Below are 22612 nucleotides of genomic sequence, written 5' to 3' on the forward strand. Positions count from 1 at the left end.
GGGACTTCCTGTTGCACATACATTCCAGGAGATAACGACACGCACATCAAGGAAGCCATGAACTCACTGAGGAATTTACAGCAGGCCATGTCGGAGGATAACATCCCACATCAATGGGATTTCTTTTCATGGCTATTCTCTGGCGCGTGGTGGCAGTTGCTGTTGAAACTTGTGACTCCTGTGCTTGCTGTGCTGGTATTGTTGTGCTTGTTTACGACCTGTGTTATCCCGTGTTTGAAGTCTGCTGTGACAAGGTTTGTGTCTTCTACCGTGGCACAAGTGCATATACAACTTCTTAGAGATGACGGATGTGATGACTATGATGTGCTGCGAGGCGTGGATTGCGTAGATGCTGTTTAGCTCAGCATTCTTTTACAGAAACTTGATGATTTGACCATCGAAAATGCCTTGCAAGTGATGGGTACAATGATGTACTGTTTCTGTGTTTTTCTTTTTCTTTTTTTTATTGATAGCATTCTGGTCGCCTAAGGCAAAGGGGCCGTGTAACTCTTTTCCTGCATTTAATCTGGCCGCAGGTTGAGCACTACCCTAACAGAACCTCACACACGAACTCCCAAAAATACAGACTGTGCTGTAGGTGTCCCACCAGAGGCACACAGACACTGGACCACTGCTACTCAGTAATAAAGGACACATATCGCTCTGTGCCCCATGCAGCTTTAGGACGTACAGACCACTGTTAAGTTCATCTGATCCCAATCTACAGGCAGAAATTAAAAACTTCTAAGCCTGTGGTGAGGACTGTGCGGAAATGGACAGTGGAGTCGAAAAATGACCTCCGAGCCTGTTTTGACTGCACCCATTGGGGTGTTTTTGAAGCTGCAACTTCAGACCTGCATGAACTCGCCGACACGGTGACATCATACATCAGCTTTTGTGAGGACTTGTGTGTGCAGACTATGACCTGCACGTACAACAACAACAAACCGTGATTTACACCAAACCTCAGGATGCTGTGCAAAGCCAAGGAGGAGGCCTACGAGGAGTGGGGAACGTGACCTGTTCAGGCAACCCAGAAACACATTGACCCGAGAAATCAGGAAAGCTAAGAGGAGCTATGGGCAGAGCTTGGCGAGACACCTCTCTGCCAACCCTGATCCCTCATCAGAGTGGAAATGCCTACAGAGCATCACAGGCTTCAAGAAACAAAAACCCCCACCCCCCGTCCTGTGGAGAACCCAAGGCTTGCAAACCAGCTAAAAAGGTTTTACTGCAGGTTTGAACGGTCCAATCACGCAACAGGACATCCTGCATCACAATCAACCTCCACACCTCCCCCCACAACCCCCCTGTTCACACCTCCATCGCCGTTAACACCGTATCTCTCTCTCTTTCAGATCCCGCGCCCGCACTTCAGATCTGTGAGGAGGAGGTGTGTCAGATGTTCCGGAGACAGAAGGTCAGGAAGGCACCAGACCCAAACAGCGTGTCCCCCTCCTGCCTGAGAGTCTGTGCTGAACAGCTGGCACCCACCTGTACACGGATCTTCCAATTTTCCCTGGAGCTGTGTGAGGTGCCTTCGTGCTTCAAAAGCTCCACTATCGTACCGGCGGCCAAGAAGCCCGCCATCACATGATTGATTACAGATCCGTCGCCCTGATATCTGTGGTCATGAAATCCTTTGAGAGGCTAGTGTTGCCATGCCACCTGAAGGACGTCACAGGCCCCCTGCTCGACCCCCTGCAGTTTGCGGGCAAACAGGTCGGGGGATGATGCGGTCAACATGGGACTGCACTACATCCTGCGCCACCTAGACACCCCAGGGATGTATGCCAAGTTCCTGTTTGTGGACTTCAGCTCGGCGTTCCACACCATCGCTCCCGATATCCCCCACCAGAAGCTCACCCAGCTCGCGGTGCCTTTCCTCCACCAGTCAGTGGATCGCCAGCTTCCTGCCCAACAGGAGACAACAGGTGAGGCTGGGGACCATCACATCCGACACCCGGACCACCAGCACTGGCGCCCCCCAGGGGTGTGTACTCTCCCCATTGCTATTAGAATAGAATAGATAGAATAGATCTTTATTGTCATTGTCACACATGTACAACGAAATTTAAAAAGTGCCAACCGATCAGTGCATGAAAATAAAAAAATAAATAGAATAAATAGAATAAAAAGAATAAAAAAAAATACAAGCTAAAAACCCACAGAAGAACATACACAGACATAATCATTTTCTTTTAGCGGCATTCAATGTGACTACCGCTGTACCGCTATACCAACGATTGCTCCTCAGGCGACTCTTCTGTGAAGCTCCTGAAGTATGCGGACAGCACCACTCTCATCGGACTGATCCGAGACGGTGATGAGACTGTGTACAGACTGGAGGTGGAGCGGCAGGTCCACTGGTGCAGCCAAAACCACCTAGAGCTGAACCCGCGCAAGACCGTGATGACAGTGGACTTCAGGAGAGACCCTTTGCCACTTCCACCCCTCACCATCCTCAGTAAGGCCATTCCCACCACAGACACCTTCAAGTTCCTGGGATCCACAATCTCCCGGGACCTGAAATGGACCGGTCACATAGACTGTGTGCGGAAGAAGGCCCAGCAGAGGATGTACTTTCTGAGACAGCTCAGGAAGTTCAACCTGCCACAGGAGCTGCTGAAAACTTTCTACACTGCTATCATCCAGTCTATCCTCTGCACCTCCATCACTGTCTGGTTTGGAGTGGCCACCAAACAAGACAAGCACAGACTGGAACGGACAATCAGGTCTGCGGAAACGATAATCGGGACCAACCTTCTATCTATCCAAGACTTGTACCTGTCCAGGACCAGGAAACGTGCAAGTAACATCTCCGCAGACCCTTCTCACCCAGGACACAGTCTGTTCAAACGCCTCCCCTCCGGACAGCGTTACAGAGCGCTGTACGCCAAAACCAGGAGACACAGACACAGCTTCTTTCCCAGGCTGTCGCTCTGATGAACTCACACTACTCATAGAGACTCAGAGTCATCACTGTGCAATAACATCCTGTTCTCGTCACTTAAATGTTGTTAGATACCTATATGTCGTCAGTCACTTAAATGTTGTACAGAGGCTGAGATCAGCCAGAGTCAAATTCCCTGTTTGGCATGCACAAACTGGGTCAATAAAGCTGATTCTGATTCTGAAAAGGCATAATCGTGACGCTAGCCTCTTGTTATGCAGAGATGAGAGAGGAGAGCAAGCTTTGTGAATTTGCATTGTTGCTGCTTGGGGGAACTCAAGAACGTGAGAGGAAGGCACCTGCGTCACTCGTAATCGCTCCTGGAGCGGCACGAGAGGCCCGAGAGGGAGAAGCTGCTGTCGACGCTCTTCGATCCACAAGCGAGTGGCCTCAATGCGAGCTGGCAGCGCGGCGTTCTTGATCTGGGCCGAGGCCTCGGCAGCCTCTGTCCGGCCTCCGGTCGCTTCCTGAGCCGCCTGGTCCGAGTCCGGACTGTTACGCGGAGACTGGGCCTGCTCCTTTAGGTGTTGCGCCTCTGACTGCATGGCGGCTTCCTGAAACAATATAGTCGGCACGAAAAAAATATTTTGTTAAGGCTAAATAAACGTGTGATCACACCACGTGAAGTACGACATTCTATCGACAGCCGCTGCGTTGGTAGGCATTCCGAGCGGGCGGCTTTGTTTACAGTACGGACGTGCGCTCGCTGCCTTGGTGATGACATGAAATTCAAGCTCATTGCAGATCATCGCCAGCCGGGCGTATCTTAGAGCTTGCGCTAAGCTCGTATCTGGGCAAAAGGTGACAACCTGACGTGACTTTTGGCTTGACCGCATTCTTCCATCAATATTTCTTCAGCATGGTGCTGGCTGAATGATTTTGAGGTCAGTCACGACAGAACACAGCATTCTTTCCTCAGGCTTGACAGTCATTTTGCTTTGCCAACTTGCATGGAGAACGGTGCTCCAAACCAAGAGCGCGAAAGGTGAAACTCACCAAATGTTCCCTCTGGGCTGGCTTATCTCTCATCTCGACCTCTTCGACCACATCTTGGGCGGCCCGCAGGATGCTCCTCCACTCATCCTCCAGATCTCGGAGCACCTGCTGGACTCGCTGTTTGCTGTGCGGGTCCTGTTCGCAAAGACTCTGGCAGTGTAGTTGCAGGCTCTTCATCCTGGTGTCACCCTCCTCCTTTGCGCTCAATACCGCCTGGTGATAGGCACAAGGGAAACAAGGGGGCCGCTGACGGGTTTGTTCTGCACGTGAGAGAATGCGAGGCGATGTACGAGCTCCAACCTGCGCTTTAAGACTCCTCTCTTGGTACGGCAGATGGCTGCGCGCCAAGGTGAAGGAACAGAGGAGCTCTTTGAAACAGGTCCCGAGGTACTGGGCCTGGGTAGTAAAGTGGCCCAGCCCCCCATCCATGACTTGCTTTTCCTCCTCCGCCTGCGCCCACAGCCGCGCCTCCAGCTTTCGGTAGCGGCTGATGGCGTCGTCGCCGTCCTTGAGGATGGGGTCAACTGTAACGCCATGGCGGCGCACGGAATCCAGCAACTCCACCAGGACTTCGGCCGCTTGGCTATGACATGGGAAGAGGACGGCAGCTATGAACGATGCCTGCTAGGAGGGTATTAAAGGCAGATTGTTAGGGTTTGCAGAATATCTTCATCGTATGAGTATGTTGGAATGTAACCTGTAATAATTTACCTAGCTTGTCCTGTCTTACCAAAAGTAGTAGACCAAAGTGCTAAGATCTTTTCACCTGATTGACTAGCTGCAGAGGAAGCAATCAAAGTTGCTTTGTTTCCACAAAGTCGTAAAAGGCCCCCTGCTATGCTTTGATCAGCAGGGGACCGGCTTCACCCCATCCTGTGTTCCAACACCCCCACTTTCAACCCCACTGTGTTTCTTCTCAATAAATATGTACCTGATGAGGCCTGAGTCAGACTTCATTCGACCATCGCTGTAAGCACAGCGACGAGTGAACTCTCCGCCTGCAGGTGTTAGAAACGACTAACTTGTCTCCAGTGTGGTTCTTGCAAAATAAGTTAGAGTGAGCACTACCCTAACATTTTGGTGCCGAAACCCGGGACCCTCATACCCGCCATCTGGCTGACGGAGGACGACGCGCTGTACACCGTTGACGGGCCAGCGTCCATTAGGAGGACCTGGTAAAGAAAGACCTGGGAAGGAAATTCTTCGCTGGGCCAGCGTCTTAGGTCTGCCTTCGTCTGACAGAGGTGGATTGACGGGATCCGGCAGTGCAACGAACCAGGGGACAAGTAAGTCAAAGAAAAAAGCGCTGATACGGCTTTGGTTTGTCCTAGCTATGAGATACGGCTTTGGTTTGTCCGGGCTATGAGATACGGCTTTGGTTTTTCCAAGCTATGAAACAGCTGGGATTCTAGTCCCAGTGGAAGGAACGGGCTAAGAAAAGACAGAGTCTCTTTTTCCTAATTGAAGAAGGGCGTAGATTCTTTCTTTTTTTTGTCCGTTCTTCCAAGCTGTTTGGGAGGGTTTTACACCCATCCTGGATAGGCCTAAAAATAAAAAGCGCTGGAGTTTGTGTGGTTGAGAGTGCGACTGGTAGGATAAATTGACTGCAAAGAGAATTTGGTGGAAGGTCAATTTAAACCTGCATTGAGGATCCTCAAAGAAAATAAAAATAAAAAATAAAAAACAATTGTATAAACCTAAAATACCAAATTAAGATGGGAAACAAAACCGGTAAATCCCTAGCTCTTGAAGGAGATGAGAAGTACATGGCATGTAAATTTCTTAATTGTATGCAATACATGCCAAAGTGGAAGAAAAAGTATGGAGTAGAAGGGAAGTTGAAAGTTGAAGTGTGGAAGATGGTGGTTGATGTTTTGGAGGAGAGTGTAGATAGAACGACAAAGGGACTGAAAAAGAAAAGAAAAGAGAGAGAGTTGAATTGTGCTAGAATGTGGTTGAAAGCTTCACAAGAGAAAAGAGAACAAATTCAGGAGACAAAACCTGGAAAGATAAAAAGTGACGAGACCGCCATTCAATTAAGATTTGAAAAAGAATTCTGGGTGCACAGTGGCACCCCATTCGATGATGCGGCTGAGAGTGCTTATCAGCAACGTCTTAAAAACGCGCTCATCACTGTTTCCCCCCCCGACTTCGGCAACTGGGTGAGGAAACATTTGGTGGAAGTAGATATTGCATGTGTGACAACAACTATGCAATGGGCCAAAAGTTCTGATGTATTTCATCTAGGCGATGATGATGATGTTGACCTAGATGAAGATACAACAGTCTTCTTTCATGGGTCCCAGCAGGCCAGAGGAAGAGGTAGAGGCCAACAAGGTCGCAGGCCGCAATGTAACTCAAAACCCCCATCAGATTCTGACAACTGTTGGAACTGTGGGAGACGGGGACACTTCGCAAGAGAGTGTCGTCAGGCAAAACGACACCTATCAAAGGGTGGAGGAAGGGGCAGAGGAAAAGCCAAATTGTCAGCGTGACTAGATTCCTCCCCTGTGATCTCTTGTGCTCCTACAGAGGAAGAAATAACAGATGTCCATATGAAAGCAAGACATGTCATTGTCAGATTATTAGAACGTTTTTAGATTGTTAGAGCTCCTGTCCATGCAAGGAGTATGACAATGCTGTTGTATGCCCAATGACAAATGACCAGAGATCAAATTGTGCATGTACACTAAAGTTAAAATTTGCAAATCAAGTGGTAAATGAATGCAACTGGCTTCTAGAAGATAAATAAAACTTAGAATGTGCTGTCCTCGTGTGCGTGGGAGGGACCAGCTCATGATCGACCACAGGAAATGGCCAGCCTGTGACGAATCATTGGTGCTGGGATCTACCTTACGCGCGCGAGGGCTGTGCATGTGTGTTAAAATGATGAAAATTGGCTAAACTTTTAGTGTACAGAACTTTGCTAGACTGTGGTCTATCCGATTTGCACCGCAGAACAGAAACGCTTTTGGAAGACAAAAATGAGAGGAAAAGAGAGAAATCTGTTTGCGAGCAGAAACTGATCCACACTAGTGCATGTTAAGTAAGAAACGACAGAACATGCTTTCAAGAATTGGAAGAATCAAAATTGTGAATTTAAGACATTCACATTTAATAGAAATAATTGACTGGTTGTGTTATAAGATTATACAACTTTCTATATGCGAGCTGAATCTGAGAGATTGGGTTCTTCAAATTTAAAAACAAAGAAAAACTTCTGATTAATTTGCCAGCAGTTTTTTTGTGTGTTGAGTTTTTTTTGGATTGGTGGATTGTTCTATCAGGAACCTTGAGTTGAAAATGGTATGTGAATGTTGTGTGGTGAGCTTGGATGAATTGGGACCGATGTGATAGAAAGACTCCTTCTTGGAGACTGTGTGTGAGATGCAAATGAGCATTGATGACTGGTTGCCTGAATGAAGGGAAAATACAGGTTGAATGGTTGACGTTGTTGGACACTACTATCGAAAATTAGTAGAGCGACTTTGAAGAAAGAGTGATTTTGAGTACGTTAAATGCTAAGGAAGAAATAAATACATAAAGGAAATAAAAAGGTTGCTTTTGGATTGCTAATTAACTAGGAAAAAAAAACTGGAGAACTAGTAACACATGCAGAAGATGTGTGAACTGGGAAACTGAGAAGCGTTTTGGAAGGAAAATCAAATTAAATGATGATAGAGTCATATGTGGTAAAGAACACATCCTCCCAGACAGTTTGTCAAGGTGTGAGACATGGGCGTCGCCATGCCTCAGAAGGAGGGAGAATGTTGTATAGAGAGTGGGAGATAAAAAAAAAAAAAAAATTATATATATACAACACTTTACTACATATAGATTCTCTAATACATATGGCGTTGTACCATTGAGTTAGATTTTTTTTTTCTCAAACGTTTGCTGTAAACAATTGGAAGATGATTGAAAAGTAACTGAAGAAGCTATGAGGAAGTGGTGTAGCTGTTTGGGAGGGCACGCGCTTATGCGTTTCCCTGGCTAATCAACATTATTTAACTGATAAGGGGATGGGCAAAGGAACCATCTGCTACAGGACTTAAGGTCCGTTCCTCCAGTAACCAAGATCAGAGAATCTCCTTTAACACAGGAGGCGATAAATGGGATAGCCTCTGTCATAAATGGTCTTTGGTCAGGAGGAGTCATTCGGAAGTGCTCAAACACTTCTCGCAAACACTCTTATTTGCCCAATTCAAAAGGGCAATAAAATTAACTGGTGCATTCACCATACAATATATGCAAGAAGCAGACGAAGAACAGTCCCTGGCAGATTACATGATTAGAACGCTCAGACTGACAGAGGTGTCAATGCAAATTTACTGCCGCCTGATCTTTCATCCTCACAGGTCGACAACCCCATCAAGCCAGGAGACTGGGTCTACATCAAAGTCATCAAAAGAAAGAACTGGGCCAGCCCACGGTGGGAGGGACCATTCCAAGTCCTGCTGACTACCCCCACCGCAGTAAGGAGGACCATTCCAAGTCCTGCTGACTACCCCCACCGCAGTAAAGATAGCTGAACGGCCCAGCTGGATTCACCTCAGCCACTGCAAGTTGCAGAGAGTGCTGGACCCCTAATTCGGAGTGGTGGGGAAGACTAACTTCAAAGGAGTCCTATCGTTTAGGGTGGGACGTCTCAATGTTGGTGATCCCCACTCCGCTAGGCGAGGGGATGTCCCGGTGTCTCTGCCATCCTAGTAGCAACGGGGCTCCATATGCCAGATGGATCCTCTGCTGCGTTGTGGTTGGAGCGTGCTATGGTCTATGGACTCAACTGAACAGACCAATTGACAATGTTGACCGTGGAAAACGATGGTCACACGATGAGAACTTTGAGGACTGGTCATGGGACCCGAGAAACCCATACGAAACCAACACGTGGTACCGCTACGTCAAATTCACTGTGAGATCGCACACACAGGAGGGCTGCTATGTGTGTTCCAAACTCCCTCCGTCCTCCACACAAGTTCACTTGGAGGCCAGAGCAATGAATGTCACTGAAGCGAAATGCACGGCATCCATGGGAGGAGTTGGATATCAACACCGTGCTGTCACAGTCAGTGATGCCGACCCGTCCCGCCCTGGACTTGCGGAAGGTACCTGTGATCAGCTTTTCTGGACAAATCTCAATGTGACTGTTAAAGGACGAACACTGCCGCAGGTGGCCTTCACAGACCGGCCACCTGGAGTGAACTATACGTGTTACATCCAAGGAAGTGAGACCCACAAATGCATTGACAGAGACTGCTCTCCAGGAGGGAACTGGATGGGAGCTTTGGACATCGCCACTGAGTGTCAGGATAAGAGAGCCATTTCAGGTGGTGAGGGCTCTCCGACCAACATGGCTGCACCATCAAACGGAACATACTTCATACAGAATGGCTGGTGGCTTTGTGGTCACAAGGTTTATCCGATGCTGCCCGCCAACTGGACAGGAGTGTGTGCACCAGTGTGGGTGACAGACCACACCTACAGGATACAACATCGTCAGCTGACGACAGCACACAACTCTTCTGGACGTCGCCGCAGGGCGATTACAACCTTTGACCCCCATGACCCTGTCTGGGGTGCAAATGTTCCGGACGACCATAAAATATGGCCTGTCGGAAACAAAGTTGTTCATGCGCTTTTTCCTTGGATCGGAGTTGGAAAACAATCTCTCTTCATCGAGACACTGAACTATCGTTTTCAATCCTTTGTGAACCTCTCACTGCAAGTCGATGATGGACAAAATAGAGAGATCCAGGCTATTAGACTAATGGTCTTGCAAAACAGGATGGTTCTGGACTTGTTGACGGCAGCACAAGGTGGTGTGTGCCACATCATTGGGACTTCCTGTTGCACATACATCCCAGGAGATAACGACACGCACATCAAGGAAGCCATGAACTCACTGAGGAATTTACAGCAGGCCATGTCGGAGGATAACATCCCACATCAATGGGATTTCTTTTCATGGCTATTCTCTGGTGCGTGGTGGCAGTTGCTGTTGAAACTTGTGACTCCTGTGCTTGCTGTGCTGGTATTGTTGTGCTTGTTTGCGACCTGTGTTGTCCCGTGTTTGAAGTCTGCTGTGACAAGGTTTGGGTCTTCTACCGTGGCACAAGTGCATATACAACTTCTTAGAGATGACGGATGTGATGACTGTGATGTGCTGCGAGACGTGGATTGCGTAGATGCTGTTTAGCTCAGCATTATTCTACAGAAACTTGATGATTTGACCATCGAAAATGCCTTGCAAGTGATGGGTACAATGATGTACTGTTTCTGTGTTTTTCTTTTTTTTTTTTTTATTGATAACATTCTGGTCGCCTAAGGCAAAGGGGCCGTGTAACTCTTTTCCTGCATTTAATCTGGCCGCAGGTTTTTCAGTTGCACACAAAATTTGGACTGGAGCATTGAGGAGAATACCTCGTCTTCACTGGAAATTGTTGCTGTCATTGTTTTTTCTTTCTTATGTTTGATTGATCGGGTTTGACATACTCATATGATAAAACAGGGGGGATATGTTAGGGTTTGCAGAATATCTTCATCGTATGAGTATGTTGGAATGTAACCTGTAATAATTTACCTAGCTTGTCCTGTCTTACCAAAAGTAGTAGACCAAAGTGCTAAGATCTTTTCACCTGATTGACTAGCTGCAGAGGAAGCAATCAAAGTTGCTTTGTTTCCACAAAGTCGTAAAAGGCCCCCTGCTATGCTTTGATCAGCAGGGGACCGGCTTCACCCCATCCTGTGTTCCAACACCCCCACTTTCAACCCCACTGTGTTTCTTCTCAATAAATATGTACCTGATGAGGCCTGAGTCAGACTTCATTCGACCATCGCTGTAAGCACAGCGACGAGTGAACTCTCCGCCTGCAGGTGTTTGAAACGACTAACTTGTCTCCAGTGTGGTTCTTGCAAAATAAGTTAGAGTGAGCACTACCCTAACACAGATGACTTCACTGCTGTCAGTCAGAGGATTCAAATTGGGTTTATTGCGCTCACGCAAAAGATCAAGAGCAACATTGTGGATGGCAAGTGCCGTCGTGTCACCCGGACGGAAGGTTCTAGCACAGACATGGGCAAACTATCCGGCCCGCCAAACCTGAATAAATTGTATTCTCAAACTGTTAGTGTTGACAGATTAGTTTGATCGGATGATTGTGTTGGAAAGTAAACTAATGATTAACCAAACTTGTCCTGTTCTCATAACGTAGTAAAACAAGTCCCCCTGCACTGCTTGACCAGCTGCAGAGGAAGCAATCAAAGTTGTTCTGTTTCCCCCAACATCGTAAAACAAAATGCTAAGAGCCCCTGCTCTGATTTGACCAGATGCCAGGAGTTCACCAAACCTGTCCATGCTTACCCCACCCTGCTTTCTCTCAATAAATACTCTCTTGCAAGAGACCAAAGGCAGACTGCTGTATGCTACAGGGTGACGAACGTTTTCTCCAGTTGCAAGTGCTAAAGGGCAAACTGTCTCCAGTGTGGTTCTTGCAAAGAAGTCAGAGTGAGCACCACTCTCACACAAACATTTTTTTCGGTTATTTTCCCTGCAATGACTGTGTTTAGATGGGGAACGCCCGCCCGCACATTTACTCCCGGAAGCCGTGTCAGAAAGCTCAGTGCACACTCACAAGTGCATGTACGTACTCAGTAGTACGCTCTATGTCTATCAGTGCCGGATTTCGAGTGTGGGCTGTGACGTCAGCATTCTCGTATTTTGCACGCTGAGCTTTCAGATATCGTTTTATGCTAAAGCCACCCACAAACTTTCACCTGGAATCCTTCCATTAAAATGAGTGGCCCAAGGAAAAGAAAGGTGGACACTGAGTGCCGAGTGTTTAAAAAAAGAGTGGACAATTTGGCTCGACCTACGTGTGTGAGCAAGACGTTCAGCCACATGAACATCAACAAAGCCCCGTCACAGATCTAGGTTAACGGACCAACACCTCGGCTCTATCCTAAGAATTGCCACAACAAATTTTGCTCCAGACTATGATGCACTAGCAAAAAAACGGAGACCAACAACACTGTTCCCACTGTAAATGAAGGGGAGTTTCTCAAGTTTGTTGTAAAAAAAAAAAAGCATTTTGAAAATAATTTGTACAAATAGCAGGGATTGAAACTAGCGACCATTCTCATTGATGCACCATCTGTTTGCGACTAATCTTAATTGTCAAAGTTCTTAAGTCCGACTTTAAGGAAGTGTTTCCCGTTTCCTCACCTCTGTCCCCAGGTGTTTGTGAGTTAAAACTCTGCTCTGATTTTCAGATATCCGTCACCGTGTTGCCTTTTTGATTTCTTTATTACTTTATTTAGATGTATTCTTTCACTGATTCTTTAAGATGATGTATTTGGTCAGAATGTTTGCCATTTGATGTGATTTCACCTCATAAGATAAACATCTTTCATAAATCTGACCTGCAGGCGCTGAAGTGATGGAAACTGTTATTCATAATAACAGTGTCATATTTAATGAGAATCACTGATAGTAGTTTTTTGGTGACATATTTTATTAATATCATCCAATTCACACCTTCTCCACGTTCCGAAAACCAAGGTGCGCACCATGGGCGACCGGGCCTTCTGCCATACAGTCCCTACACTGTGGAACTCCCTCCCCGACCACCTAAGAGCACCCCAATCCACTGACTCTTTCAAAACTGGACTTAAAACTCACCTCTTTACCTTAGCATTTCCGTAATTTCTCTCATATCTTGGTTGTCGTCCAGTTGTTTTATACTTGTCCTTGTTTTGTTTTCTTGTTTATTATCTGCCATGTAGCACTTTGAGATTCCCCCGAATATAAAGTGCGTTATAAATATAATTTATTATTATTATTATTATTAATGCTGTTAATAAATGCATTTGTTTTCAAAAAGCTTTTTTTGAATATCCATGCATTACTACCTACTAAAGGTCAAAACCTTTTATGCAATGACCTTTACATGTCGTTAATATTACTTCACACAAACACTACATCCATCTGCTCCTGGTTCGGCCCCCTGGTCAAAATTTAGAACCCAATTCGGCCCGCAAGTCAAAAATTTTGCCCACTCTTGTTCTAGTACATGGAGCAGCAAACACCAGCACCAATGTTTGGCACAGGTCTTGGCGACACCTGCAGATGCTTCTCCCCCCCAAGCACGCCGGAGGCACGAATGCCTTCCTCATACTCTTGCTGCCGTACGAACCAACTGATGCCTGGGTGCCCGGGCAGGGTTCTTGCACACTTTGCTCCAATAAAATGCAACCCAAGATGCTTGGGCCTTTCTGTTGCTTTCTCTGTCGCTCTGTATGAGGGCCGACCCGGACACTTTTGTCGCTCATGCTGGGTAACGTCCTTGGTCATACGCGACGAGAAGCGGGTAAAACGTCGATGAAAATCCACCAATACACCGCGCCACGTTAAAAGCCACGCGGTTCAACATTTTGCCACACAGAGCAGCGGCTCGGAGTGTGAAAAATACGCTGGCTGTTTTATTTTGCGATGGATCACCTCTCCTGCAGGAGGAGCCGTTGGGCCGCACTGGGTGCCGTGCTGAGCTCCTCTTGACCCCGCAGCCACTCATGGAAAGCATCACACTGCGTCTGGAGTCTGCAATGGTCACTGTTGGTTACGTCCTGTCTTCAGACGAGAGTCTTGTGCCATTTACCTGTTCATGTCCCGACTCAAGGACTCCATTTGCTTCTGCCTGCTCAGACAGCGCGCCTTGAAGGTGTCCACTTCCTCATACTGCTCGTTCAGCCAGTCTTTGAGCTCACGCAGTTGCTGAGGATGGATCTGCAGGTGGCGTCCTTCCAGATGTTCCTTCAGCTGCTCTAGGCGGTGCTCGGCATGGTTGACCTTCAAAAAGCCCTGAGGGAGAGCAGGCAAACCGTCGGCCCCTCTTCCTCACTTGACCGAGCGGAGCGGCGGTGTCAAGTGAGGAACTCACTGTGAGCTTTTGTAACGCCATTTCTACATCAGCACTGCTCTCCGGCTCCTCAAAAGAGACCTGGATGGCCAGCCGCAGGTCCTGGAACCAGCCCTCAAAAGACTGCCTCTCATCTGGACGAGGCAATCAAAAGACAATAGGCGATCGCTCGCTTAGGAAGACGCCACGCCATCTCTCTATGGACTGACCTTGGATGACCTCGAACGGGCCTTTGCCCTTCTCCTCTCTCTTGTGCCTGATGGCGTCTTTGGCGCGAGCGATGGCGTCCATCAGTTGCCCGCAACCTGCCGAGAGTTCCTCCAGCACCTGTGTACCAGCCACGCCGGAGACGAGGGCCATCTCTCTCAGCACCAACTCGGCCTGCTCCTCTTGGGCCTCGAGGCCATCGTGCAAATCCTTGAGCAAAACAGCACAAAGTGCGCAAACGATGCAAGAGACTGGGACAGAATCAAACCTACTTTTAGGGAAGGACGGTTCAGCCGAGTCACGGTTTGTTCCGTACCCACTATTGCGTTGGACGTAAGGGCAAAAAACAACAAAAAGCCCCAAAAGCATCCTTACAGGGTTGATCTCATTGCTTTTTAACAGAGGGCAGTGCAAGTAACACTTGGGGCTCATGAGATTAGATGCAGATCAAGCATTAGTCTAGTTTTTCTTCTTAAAAAATTTTCAGAAGCAGCTTTCCGCAGCACGGGAAGTCGGTGCAACATGGTGTGCAGTGATATGCGACATTACTCTGTAATGTGGGGTCTGCTTTCAAGTCTCTGATGACAGCTCCTTCATCGAAAGTGAGCCTTGGCGAGAGCACAGGCAGTCCGCACTTGAACGTCTGCTCGAGGCAGCAAAGACTTGGCATGACTCTCTTCTCACCCACTGTGCCTCCCTCACATACACACGTATGAACCAAGAATGAAATGGTTACCTACAGGACGGGAGGACTCCCGACTCCTTGCGCTGTGGTACTGGCTGATGGCACTCAACAAACAAGGGACACTGATGCTGAGTACGGTGCAATGCATTGTGGGCAAATTCAAATTGCCAATACCACCTGAGGGTTGTTTTCAGCGAGTGCAAGAGGAAGGAGTTTGAAAGTAGAAGCACACTCGCTATTTAGCTCTCCAGATTGGGAGTCGTCACATTGATACATGATCAACATTAAGTTTTTCAGTTTGCGCCGCACACCTGTAAATGGGCCTCCGCATCTGGTTGGGAGGCTTGGAGCTTACTGACGGAGCCTTGAATGTTCTCAACGGCCGACAGGCAGGCCTGGAGCTTTTGGCCGAGATGTTTCTTCACCACCATCAGCTCTTCTAAGACGTCGGTGCAGTCGGCAAACAGCTCCTTCACCTGCTCCAACCTCTTCCTCAACTGCGTTTCCATCACCTAGAAGGGAAGGCCACGCATGGGAATGGGTTCTTGGTCCTCCAAACATTTTCAAGGTGCTCCGACTCACTTGCAGCTCCAGCGGAGACTCGTGACTCTGCAGCAATTTCTGGATCTCCTCGCACTTGTTGTGGAAATGTTGGATGTTTTCCTCGTTGACCTGGATCTCCTCCTACGTGTTTAAAATGGCTTCAGCGGGTTCGTATCTTTTCAATGACTCTAAATGGCGTGTTTGAAGCTCACCTTCAAGGCTAAGACTTGCTGCTGGTTGTGGAAGGGGTGGCTCTCTGCAAACAGGGCCAGTTTGGACGCTATCCAGTTGTCAATCTCTGCACCCAACGCCAACTCCTTGTCCCACAGCTCCGAGCCCACTTGAAGGTTGTCCATGTATGCATCTATCTTCTCCGTCACCTGCACGGGAGGGGACAAATTAGGAATGGAGTGCGTTTTGGTGGATTGTGGAATGCAAAGCGCTCACATCCAGCCAGGTGTCCATCAGCGTGTCCGCTTCCGCTTCAAACGTGGCTTCCCTGCACTCTGGAAACTTCTTGAGGTGGGACTGCAGCTGCCTGCAAACTGTCCTCATCTCATCCATGCGCTCGCCGAGACCGCTCAGGTCCTCCTTGATGTCCACCACCTGGATGAGCGTATCGGAGCAAAGGCCCGGCCAACACCCTTTAAGCAAGTGAGCTCACGTGCACTGGTTCTGCTTCTGGGGAGCTCACGTGTGCTGGTCCAGCTTTTGGCTCACCTTGGCTATGGTCCTGCGTAGGTTGTCTTTGCCCATGTACGAGGCCTGCTCGCCGACGGTCTGCTCAGCTCTCAGCACGGTGCCACTCATATGGCTGCGACAGCTCTGGAACGTCTTGAGCAGCTGGGTCAGGACGCCACACTGGTGTTTGCTGTCGGACACAGTGACTTCAGTAACTGGATGGGGCGAGAGCAGGAAGCGGACATACCTGTCGGCCAAAGACATCAGAGTCGAGTTGTACTCGGCCTCCAGCTCCTCCAGGAGATTCTGACCTTGACACTCGGGAAGCTCCTTGAGACCTTGGATCTCTGAGTTGTGAGTCTGCAGCTGGCCCTCCAAGGCAGACAAAGCCCGAAGCCTATGGCGAGACGTGCTGATTGAGAACACATCCTTGTTGGCATTGTTGCTAAAGGCTGCTAAAGGCCCACCTGTGTTGCTAAAGGGTGCTGCTAAAGGCCCACCTGCTTTGCTAAAGGCTGCTATAGGCCCACCTGTATTGCTAAAGGCGCACCTTTATTGCTAAAGGCTGCGAAAGGCCAACCTGCATTGCACTGCTAAAGGCCCACCTGTGTTCCATGGCTAAAGGCCCAGCTGTGTTACACGGCTAAAAGCCCCCCTGCGTTGAATGGCTAAAGGCCCACCTGTGTTGCACGGCTGGCACGGTGGCCTCTGTCAGGCTTCGTGCTTCCACTGTGCCCCAAAGCTTTCTCAGTTCCTCCAACAGGGTCCTCTTCCTCAAGCCGAAAGATTGGCTGCGAGCGTCTCTCTTGAGCGCTCCACTGTCAGCTTCTTCCAGTTTGTTCAGCAGGACACTGACCATGTCCAGGCAGGACGCAGGGGAACCATCCCTGGTGACCATCAACCGGGCCCCCTGCAGCAGGAGATCTAACTGTGGCGCCTTGTCTTTCAGGCTGTCCAGAGCCAGTTTGGCGCAACTGGCATCGGCGCAAGGTCGGTCGATGTCTTCCTTCACCGTGCGAAGGGACACGAGAAAGCGGTCCAAAGCGCGAGCAGCTGCCTCGCTTTTGCGAACTTGTTGGCCAAGCTGATACAGGCTGCATCTGTGGGCTTTCACCTCCCGCGAGAGAGGGAGGCAGTCTCTGTGGTCCAGGTTGCTGGATTCTGGATCCAGACGGACCAGCTGATCCAATTCACTCTGGATGTTTTCGTCAAGTTCCTACAAGGGGGTGGGGGGGGGGGGACGTTAGGATCTGCTGGCAGGTGACATAATTCCTCACGTCACTTCGGAGGCCATCGGACCTTGATGTCTTTCAGGATGTTGGCGTCAGTCAGCGTGAAGGCCTTGATGTCTTTGGCTTGTCTCAGGTAACGCTCAAGGCGCTCTGTGAAGTCCACCATGTGGTTCTCAGTGGAGTCAATCTGCCTAAGTGCGGCACCGAGGGAACCACCTCTTTCCTGAAGCTGCGCCTGCTGGGCCCGCCACTGGTTCTGAAGATGGCATTTCTCCTGCTCTCGACCAGGCAGTTGGGAGCACTGCTTTGTAAACTCAAGCCACAAAGACTCTGTGTCCTGCCTCAGGAACTACCAGAGAAAAAATGGTGTTCAATTGTCTGTGGTGGTGCCAACGCATTATGTGTTACATCTGCAGCTCTTGTCAAATAAAGGTGCTGGATTCTCTCCGTTGCTTTCTTTCAATTGTGCAAATGTTGCCAACGGTACCTGGAGTTCCTGTAGCCGCGAGTGAAGATCCTTTAGAGTCACGGAGTCTGAGGGAACATCTCCCATGATCTGCTCATTTTTCCACAGCTGGACTTGCAGAGAGTTCATGGAAATTTCATATCTAAAGACAAAAGCACGATGAGCAAAGGCCATTTCAAGCATTGTATTAGCTCCATTGCTGCGCTCACTTCTCTAAAGCCTCCTTTTGGTTGCCATCTTCATCCACAGAAGATTGACCTGGAACCTTTTGTTCAGCAGTTACTGCCTTGGGTTTGTTTTGCGAAACCTACACACACAAAAAAGTTTAACAGTGACGGTGCCTTAGCCCACATGTGCTTCCAATGACGATGTTACCTCAGATGGAATTTGAGGTGTACCGAGGGGCATGCTTTTGACGGATGGAGTCTGCTCCACTTTGAAGACAGCAACTCTGTCAAACAGCAAAGGTTCTTTTCAAAAAGAAGCAGAAAGGCGGCTCTTTGTGAGAACCGAGCGACCCCGGCCGTCTCACCGCTCGTCGGGCTGCGGAGCTTGTTGGTCGCTGCCAAATTGGCGCTGGATGACAGCCAGGCAACTCTCACACTCGCTCAGTTGAGTGTGGGCCAGGCGGTGGGCGTCCTGCGGACTCAGCACGTGGCACAGCTCTCTTAAGGCCTCCACTCGCTGGCCCGCTCGGGCACCGTCGCCCTCGGATGTAAAGTAAGCCTTGAGGGTGCATGAAAGCCATCTCAGAGCAACGACTGAAAAGCATTTTGACCAAAATGAAGCTCTCAAATCCTACCTCCCACTGAGCGCTGAAAGACTGTGTCAACAGCTGCATGTCTCTGAGCTGCCAAGGTGTACAGAAGACCTCCATGCTTTTGGCTGCCTTCAGGAATTCCTCCAGTAACTCTGGATCCAGTGTCCTCAAAGTCTACACAGGTGTCCATTTTGCTTAGGTCAGCTGAGCTCTCCTAACAGGACAAATATTCAGATTTTGCCAAGAATCCCACTTACATTTGTCACTGCCGCTTGATGACTGACAGCCTCCAGAATATGTTCCTGCAGGCAGTGCTTGGCCTTCTCAAAACTGCTTTGAGCCAAAGCCCGGGCCTTGGTGTAGGCTTGCCGAGGAGCCAGGAGGTCTGGCGATTCTTCCCGGGATCGCACGCACATATGAGACTCCAGAACGGCTACGGAATCTTTTTGCTTGTCTTGCGATGGATCCTGAGCCTGTGGAGCAAGCTTGACCTGGAGCATCGCCTGTGCCGGAGATTGGGAGTCAGGTTCGGGTGCCGTTTGGGTCTGTGTTTGAAACTGTGTCGCAGGTCCGAGCGGGTGTTCAACAGTCATCAGAGGTGACAGCGGCTTTGACGCAGCTAAAGCGCTGCCTTGGGTCAGTGTTGCAATTCTGGGCTGAGCAGTCAACTGGAATTCCGCTTTGTATCGCCATAGTAGTTGAGTCGCAAACTGCTCGGGCACGCACTGCGGTAGTGTCAAAACGGCGGCTCGCATTGGGGAATGCTGACTCTGGGGCCTGGCTTGGCACAGAGACCCCGCCTGGACAAGGGCGTGAGAGTGCAGCTGCATCTGCTGCAGAGGAGATGGTTGCGGCATGGTCGAATGGCCAGAGTGCCTCATGTAAGGTCTTTGCGGTCGAGCACTCGGGGCCAATTGCGGTGCTTGTGGAGCTTCAACGACCGGCTGAGGAGTATGATGCCTGTGCTGAATCGCGTCTTGACATTGAGGCTCCTGTATGAGCGGCGGAGGCCGGGCTTGGAGTTCTACTAAAGCCCCAGGTTGCGCAGACATGGCAGACCAGCTGCCCACTCGGGTCCGGGCGTGGGTTTGGCCTGAAGCCACATGGACCGTTGCTATGGGCTCTGCTTTGGCTTGAGATGGAGCAATGGACTTTTGAGGTGGCGTCTGTGCCTGGGCTTGCGTGTGGGCAGGACTGCTCCGGGGCATCTGACTCTGGTATTGATGTGGCAGGATTTCCTGTGCCTGGTTTTCAGGCTGGGGCCTTGGCTCCGCACTGGCCTGAGCCCCGACCAAAGGTTTAGGTTTGGCTTGGGAGCAGGCCAATGGCATCGGGGAGTCTGGCCCGACAGGGGCCCATGACTGCGGATGACAACCAACCTGAATGCGAGACGGCAGAATCATGTCCTGCATGGGGGATACGGGCCTATCTTGGGCCCAGGTTGGCCCTTGAGCAAAAACTCGGCCTTGCAGGGCAGGTTCAAGCCAAACCTGCGACCTGTTTTGGAGCCAAGGGCGATTCTTCACGGCCTGGGCCTTTTTGCATTGTGGGCGGAGAGATGAAATCGGCTCACGTGTCTCAGCTTTATGTGGGAGTTTTGGTTCAACCTCCACGTGCGTGAACACATACTGGCCCGCTTTACATTTCTTGGCGTCTGTCGGTTGGTGCTCAGCATCTTGATGCATTTTTCCTACCTTTGGCTCTCCTTTGGCTCGTACCTGGACGTGAGGCCGGTGACACTTTGGCTTCTGCTGTGCTGTTCCGCTGTTTAGCTCCATGGCCTGCTGTTGCTCACTCATTCCTGTCCAGGAAGGAGTCGGAGCCTCTGCCGTTGGAATCTGCTGCGCAGAGCTATGGGAAGACACACTCATCCTTCCTTCTCCGCAATGTTGAACCACTACGTTTGACACAAACGTTTCGTGACATGGATGTAATTCCACGGGGGATGTCGGCGGCAGCGCAGTGTCCGCCCGCCGTCGCTGAGGAGCTGTGTTTTCGACTCGGATGAAGACTTTGGCTGAACGACCTTCCGTAGGACTCGTGCTTGTGTCTCTTCTCGCTCCCAAGTTGCTCAGCATCCTGACTGCCTCCTGTAATGGGGCAAACAAAATCCGATGGAATTAATCTTTATGTCATGCGTCCGTTTAAATGTCTTCAGTCTCTTTCTCCCAAGAAGCGCAACACCAAGATCAAGACCACTGGCCTGTGACTGCGCCAGTGCCGCTTGCACTCGATCCTGCATGACAGTGGTCTGCAAGTAGGGAATGGGCGGGCTCTTCTGATTTGCCCGAATGGAGGCCTGAAGATCTTGCTCCTCTGTCACCACCTGACCTTCCAGCTGAAGGCCACGGGAAATCAGGACCTGCAGGAATAGACAAGAGTCCAATGAAGAGAGTGGCTATGGGAAAAGCACCAGACTCCCGCTCGATAGATCATCTCACCTGAACTCTCGGGTACTGCTGCTGCTGCTGCTGCTGTTGCTCCGTGGTCCCCAGCAGTTGGTGCATCTCCTGAGCCTCCGTCTCCCAGTGCAGAAGCTCGGCCAAGCGAGTGTCAAGAGACGAAATACTGCACTGCAACGCTGCACACAAGCGGTCTGCCTCGCACAGGGTCTCACTCGCCTGATTAAAGCAGACGCACTCTGTCACACGCACGCCCTTGAGGCCGCCAGCCGTGCACAGCTCATCATCTGGGACATTCATAGAGGGCTAAGGGTTCGGGGCATGACATACTTCAGCCACGGCCATCTTCACCTCTTCCAACTGCCCCACAGAAGATTCTGGGGAAGAAACAAGTGCCTCCAGATCCACGTCCTTCAGCCTCCTCAAGAGCAGCTGACGGACAGAACACAAACACGTGAGATGATTCAAACTCAGCACTGTTTCTGAATTACTACGTGCCAGGGATCGCAACGGCCAAAATCCATCCATCCGTCCATTATCCCAACCGCTTCATATGAGAGGAATTGGTGCGCCACCACCACCAAAGTGTTCTACTGCTAAATGGAGCGAGTGCATTCCCATAGCGCTTTAGGAGTGCCCGACCAGTCGGTGTGTGTGTGTGTGTGTGTGTGTGTGTGTGTGTGTGTGTGTGTGTGTGTGTGTGTGTGTGTGTGTGTGTGTGTGTGTGCGTGTGCGCGCGCATGCGTGCGTGGGTGCACGCACGCACATTATTATTGTCTCGTTTGTACCCCTGTACACTATGACCTGCGCATCCCAGGAAACTCACATCCAGTAAAAGTATTTCAAAAAAGGAAAAGGTAGTTGACCTTTGACCTGTGCTAGTGCATGAACTTCAAGACAGGAAGTTGACTAGATTGTCGATTGTCTCCTCATTCAAGCTTCAGTGTGTAAGGATGGTGCTGGCAACAATGGGGGAAAGGGCATTTGGTGCAAAATGGTGTGTGCGAGCTAAGCTACAACAGCCATGCTGTTTCCAAAATGACTTCACAACTAAATTCTTGTTACCTGTATTCTTTTCCTATAGGTGCGTAGAGGATCTGACATTGTTTGGACGGGTTTTTGGAGAAGAAGTGTGGTCTCCTTGAGAAGAGCCTGAACGTGTGGTCTTCTGCTCTGGATGTCAGCGCTGCAATCCTGGAAAACACACCAACAGGCTCACCAGTTGGACCCAAAGTGTCAAGCAGAGGGAGACACGAGGCACGAGAGGAAGACACAGCTCACACGCTCACACCAACCATTACGACGGGACCAAGGTTCTCAACTGTGTTTCTGTGGACAAAGTCAGCCCAATGGGCATTGAGCTTGACCAACTCCTCTTCCAGGCTGCTGCTGGTCCGTGGGTCGGTCGACTCCATCAGGAAGCTTGCCACCTCGTTCAGGTGAGCATGTCGGGTCGCCCACTCGGCTACGCTCTCCGCAGTCGCCTTGGTGTCAAAAACACACGTCGGAAATGGCTCATTTCCATTAGAAGAGGGGGCATGGCCTTTCCCTGCTGTCAGGGGTGGAGTTACTGGGTGGCCACCCCATGCCAATTTTTTATATCGGTGACATTCTTCCACCATTTTTTCTTTTTTTTTTGCATATTCACACAGTAAATGTGCAGTGGCTCCAAATGCAAATTGTCAAAAAATGGCTTAGCTAACATTCCATTTCTATAACTAAGATCAATCAAAATGACCACTGTCACGCCAGCAAACTTGGTGGCTTGGC

The 22612-nt window shown here is 49.7% G+C and overlaps 1 protein-coding gene across 1 annotated transcript in view; it reads right to left on the reverse strand.

Annotated features, from left to right (window-relative positions):
* Positions 1-3112: 3112 nt before the first annotated feature.
* Positions 3113-22612, reverse strand: part of LOC119116331 (nesprin-2-like) — a 55274-nt gene continuing 35774 nt past the window's right edge. Inside the window, exons 18-44 of the mRNA XM_037241633.1 lie at positions 22138-22326; positions 21908-22036; positions 21173-21274; positions 20882-21061; positions 20644-20802; positions 18698-20530; positions 18483-18614; positions 18213-18406; positions 18056-18131; positions 17890-17987; positions 17702-17822; positions 17282-17563; positions 16663-17198; positions 16230-16379; positions 16022-16172; positions 15749-15907; positions 15514-15681; positions 15341-15442; positions 15070-15270; positions 14076-14283; positions 13888-14000; positions 13606-13808; positions 13449-13547; positions 4250-4532; positions 3950-4162; positions 3253-3507; positions 3113-3133 (exon numbers count right to left, since the gene is read on the reverse strand). Coding sequence (XP_037097528.1) covers positions 3113-3133; positions 3253-3507; positions 3950-4162; positions 4250-4532; positions 13449-13547; positions 13606-13808; positions 13888-14000; positions 14076-14283; positions 15070-15270; positions 15341-15442; positions 15514-15681; positions 15749-15907; positions 16022-16172; positions 16230-16379; positions 16663-17198; positions 17282-17563; positions 17702-17822; positions 17890-17987; positions 18056-18131; positions 18213-18406; positions 18483-18614; positions 18698-20530; positions 20644-20802; positions 20882-21061; positions 21173-21274; positions 21908-22036; positions 22138-22326 — 6357 coding nt within the window. The remainder of the gene's footprint in view (positions 3134-3252; positions 3508-3949; positions 4163-4249; positions 4533-13448; positions 13548-13605; positions 13809-13887; positions 14001-14075; positions 14284-15069; positions 15271-15340; positions 15443-15513; positions 15682-15748; positions 15908-16021; positions 16173-16229; positions 16380-16662; positions 17199-17281; positions 17564-17701; positions 17823-17889; positions 17988-18055; positions 18132-18212; positions 18407-18482; positions 18615-18697; positions 20531-20643; positions 20803-20881; positions 21062-21172; positions 21275-21907; positions 22037-22137; positions 22327-22612) is intronic.

Source organism: Syngnathus acus, chromosome 22 (genome assembly GCF_901709675.1).
Source record: "Syngnathus acus chromosome 22, fSynAcu1.2, whole genome shotgun sequence".
Taxonomy (NCBI): Eukaryota; Metazoa; Chordata; class Actinopteri; order Syngnathiformes; family Syngnathidae; genus Syngnathus; species Syngnathus acus.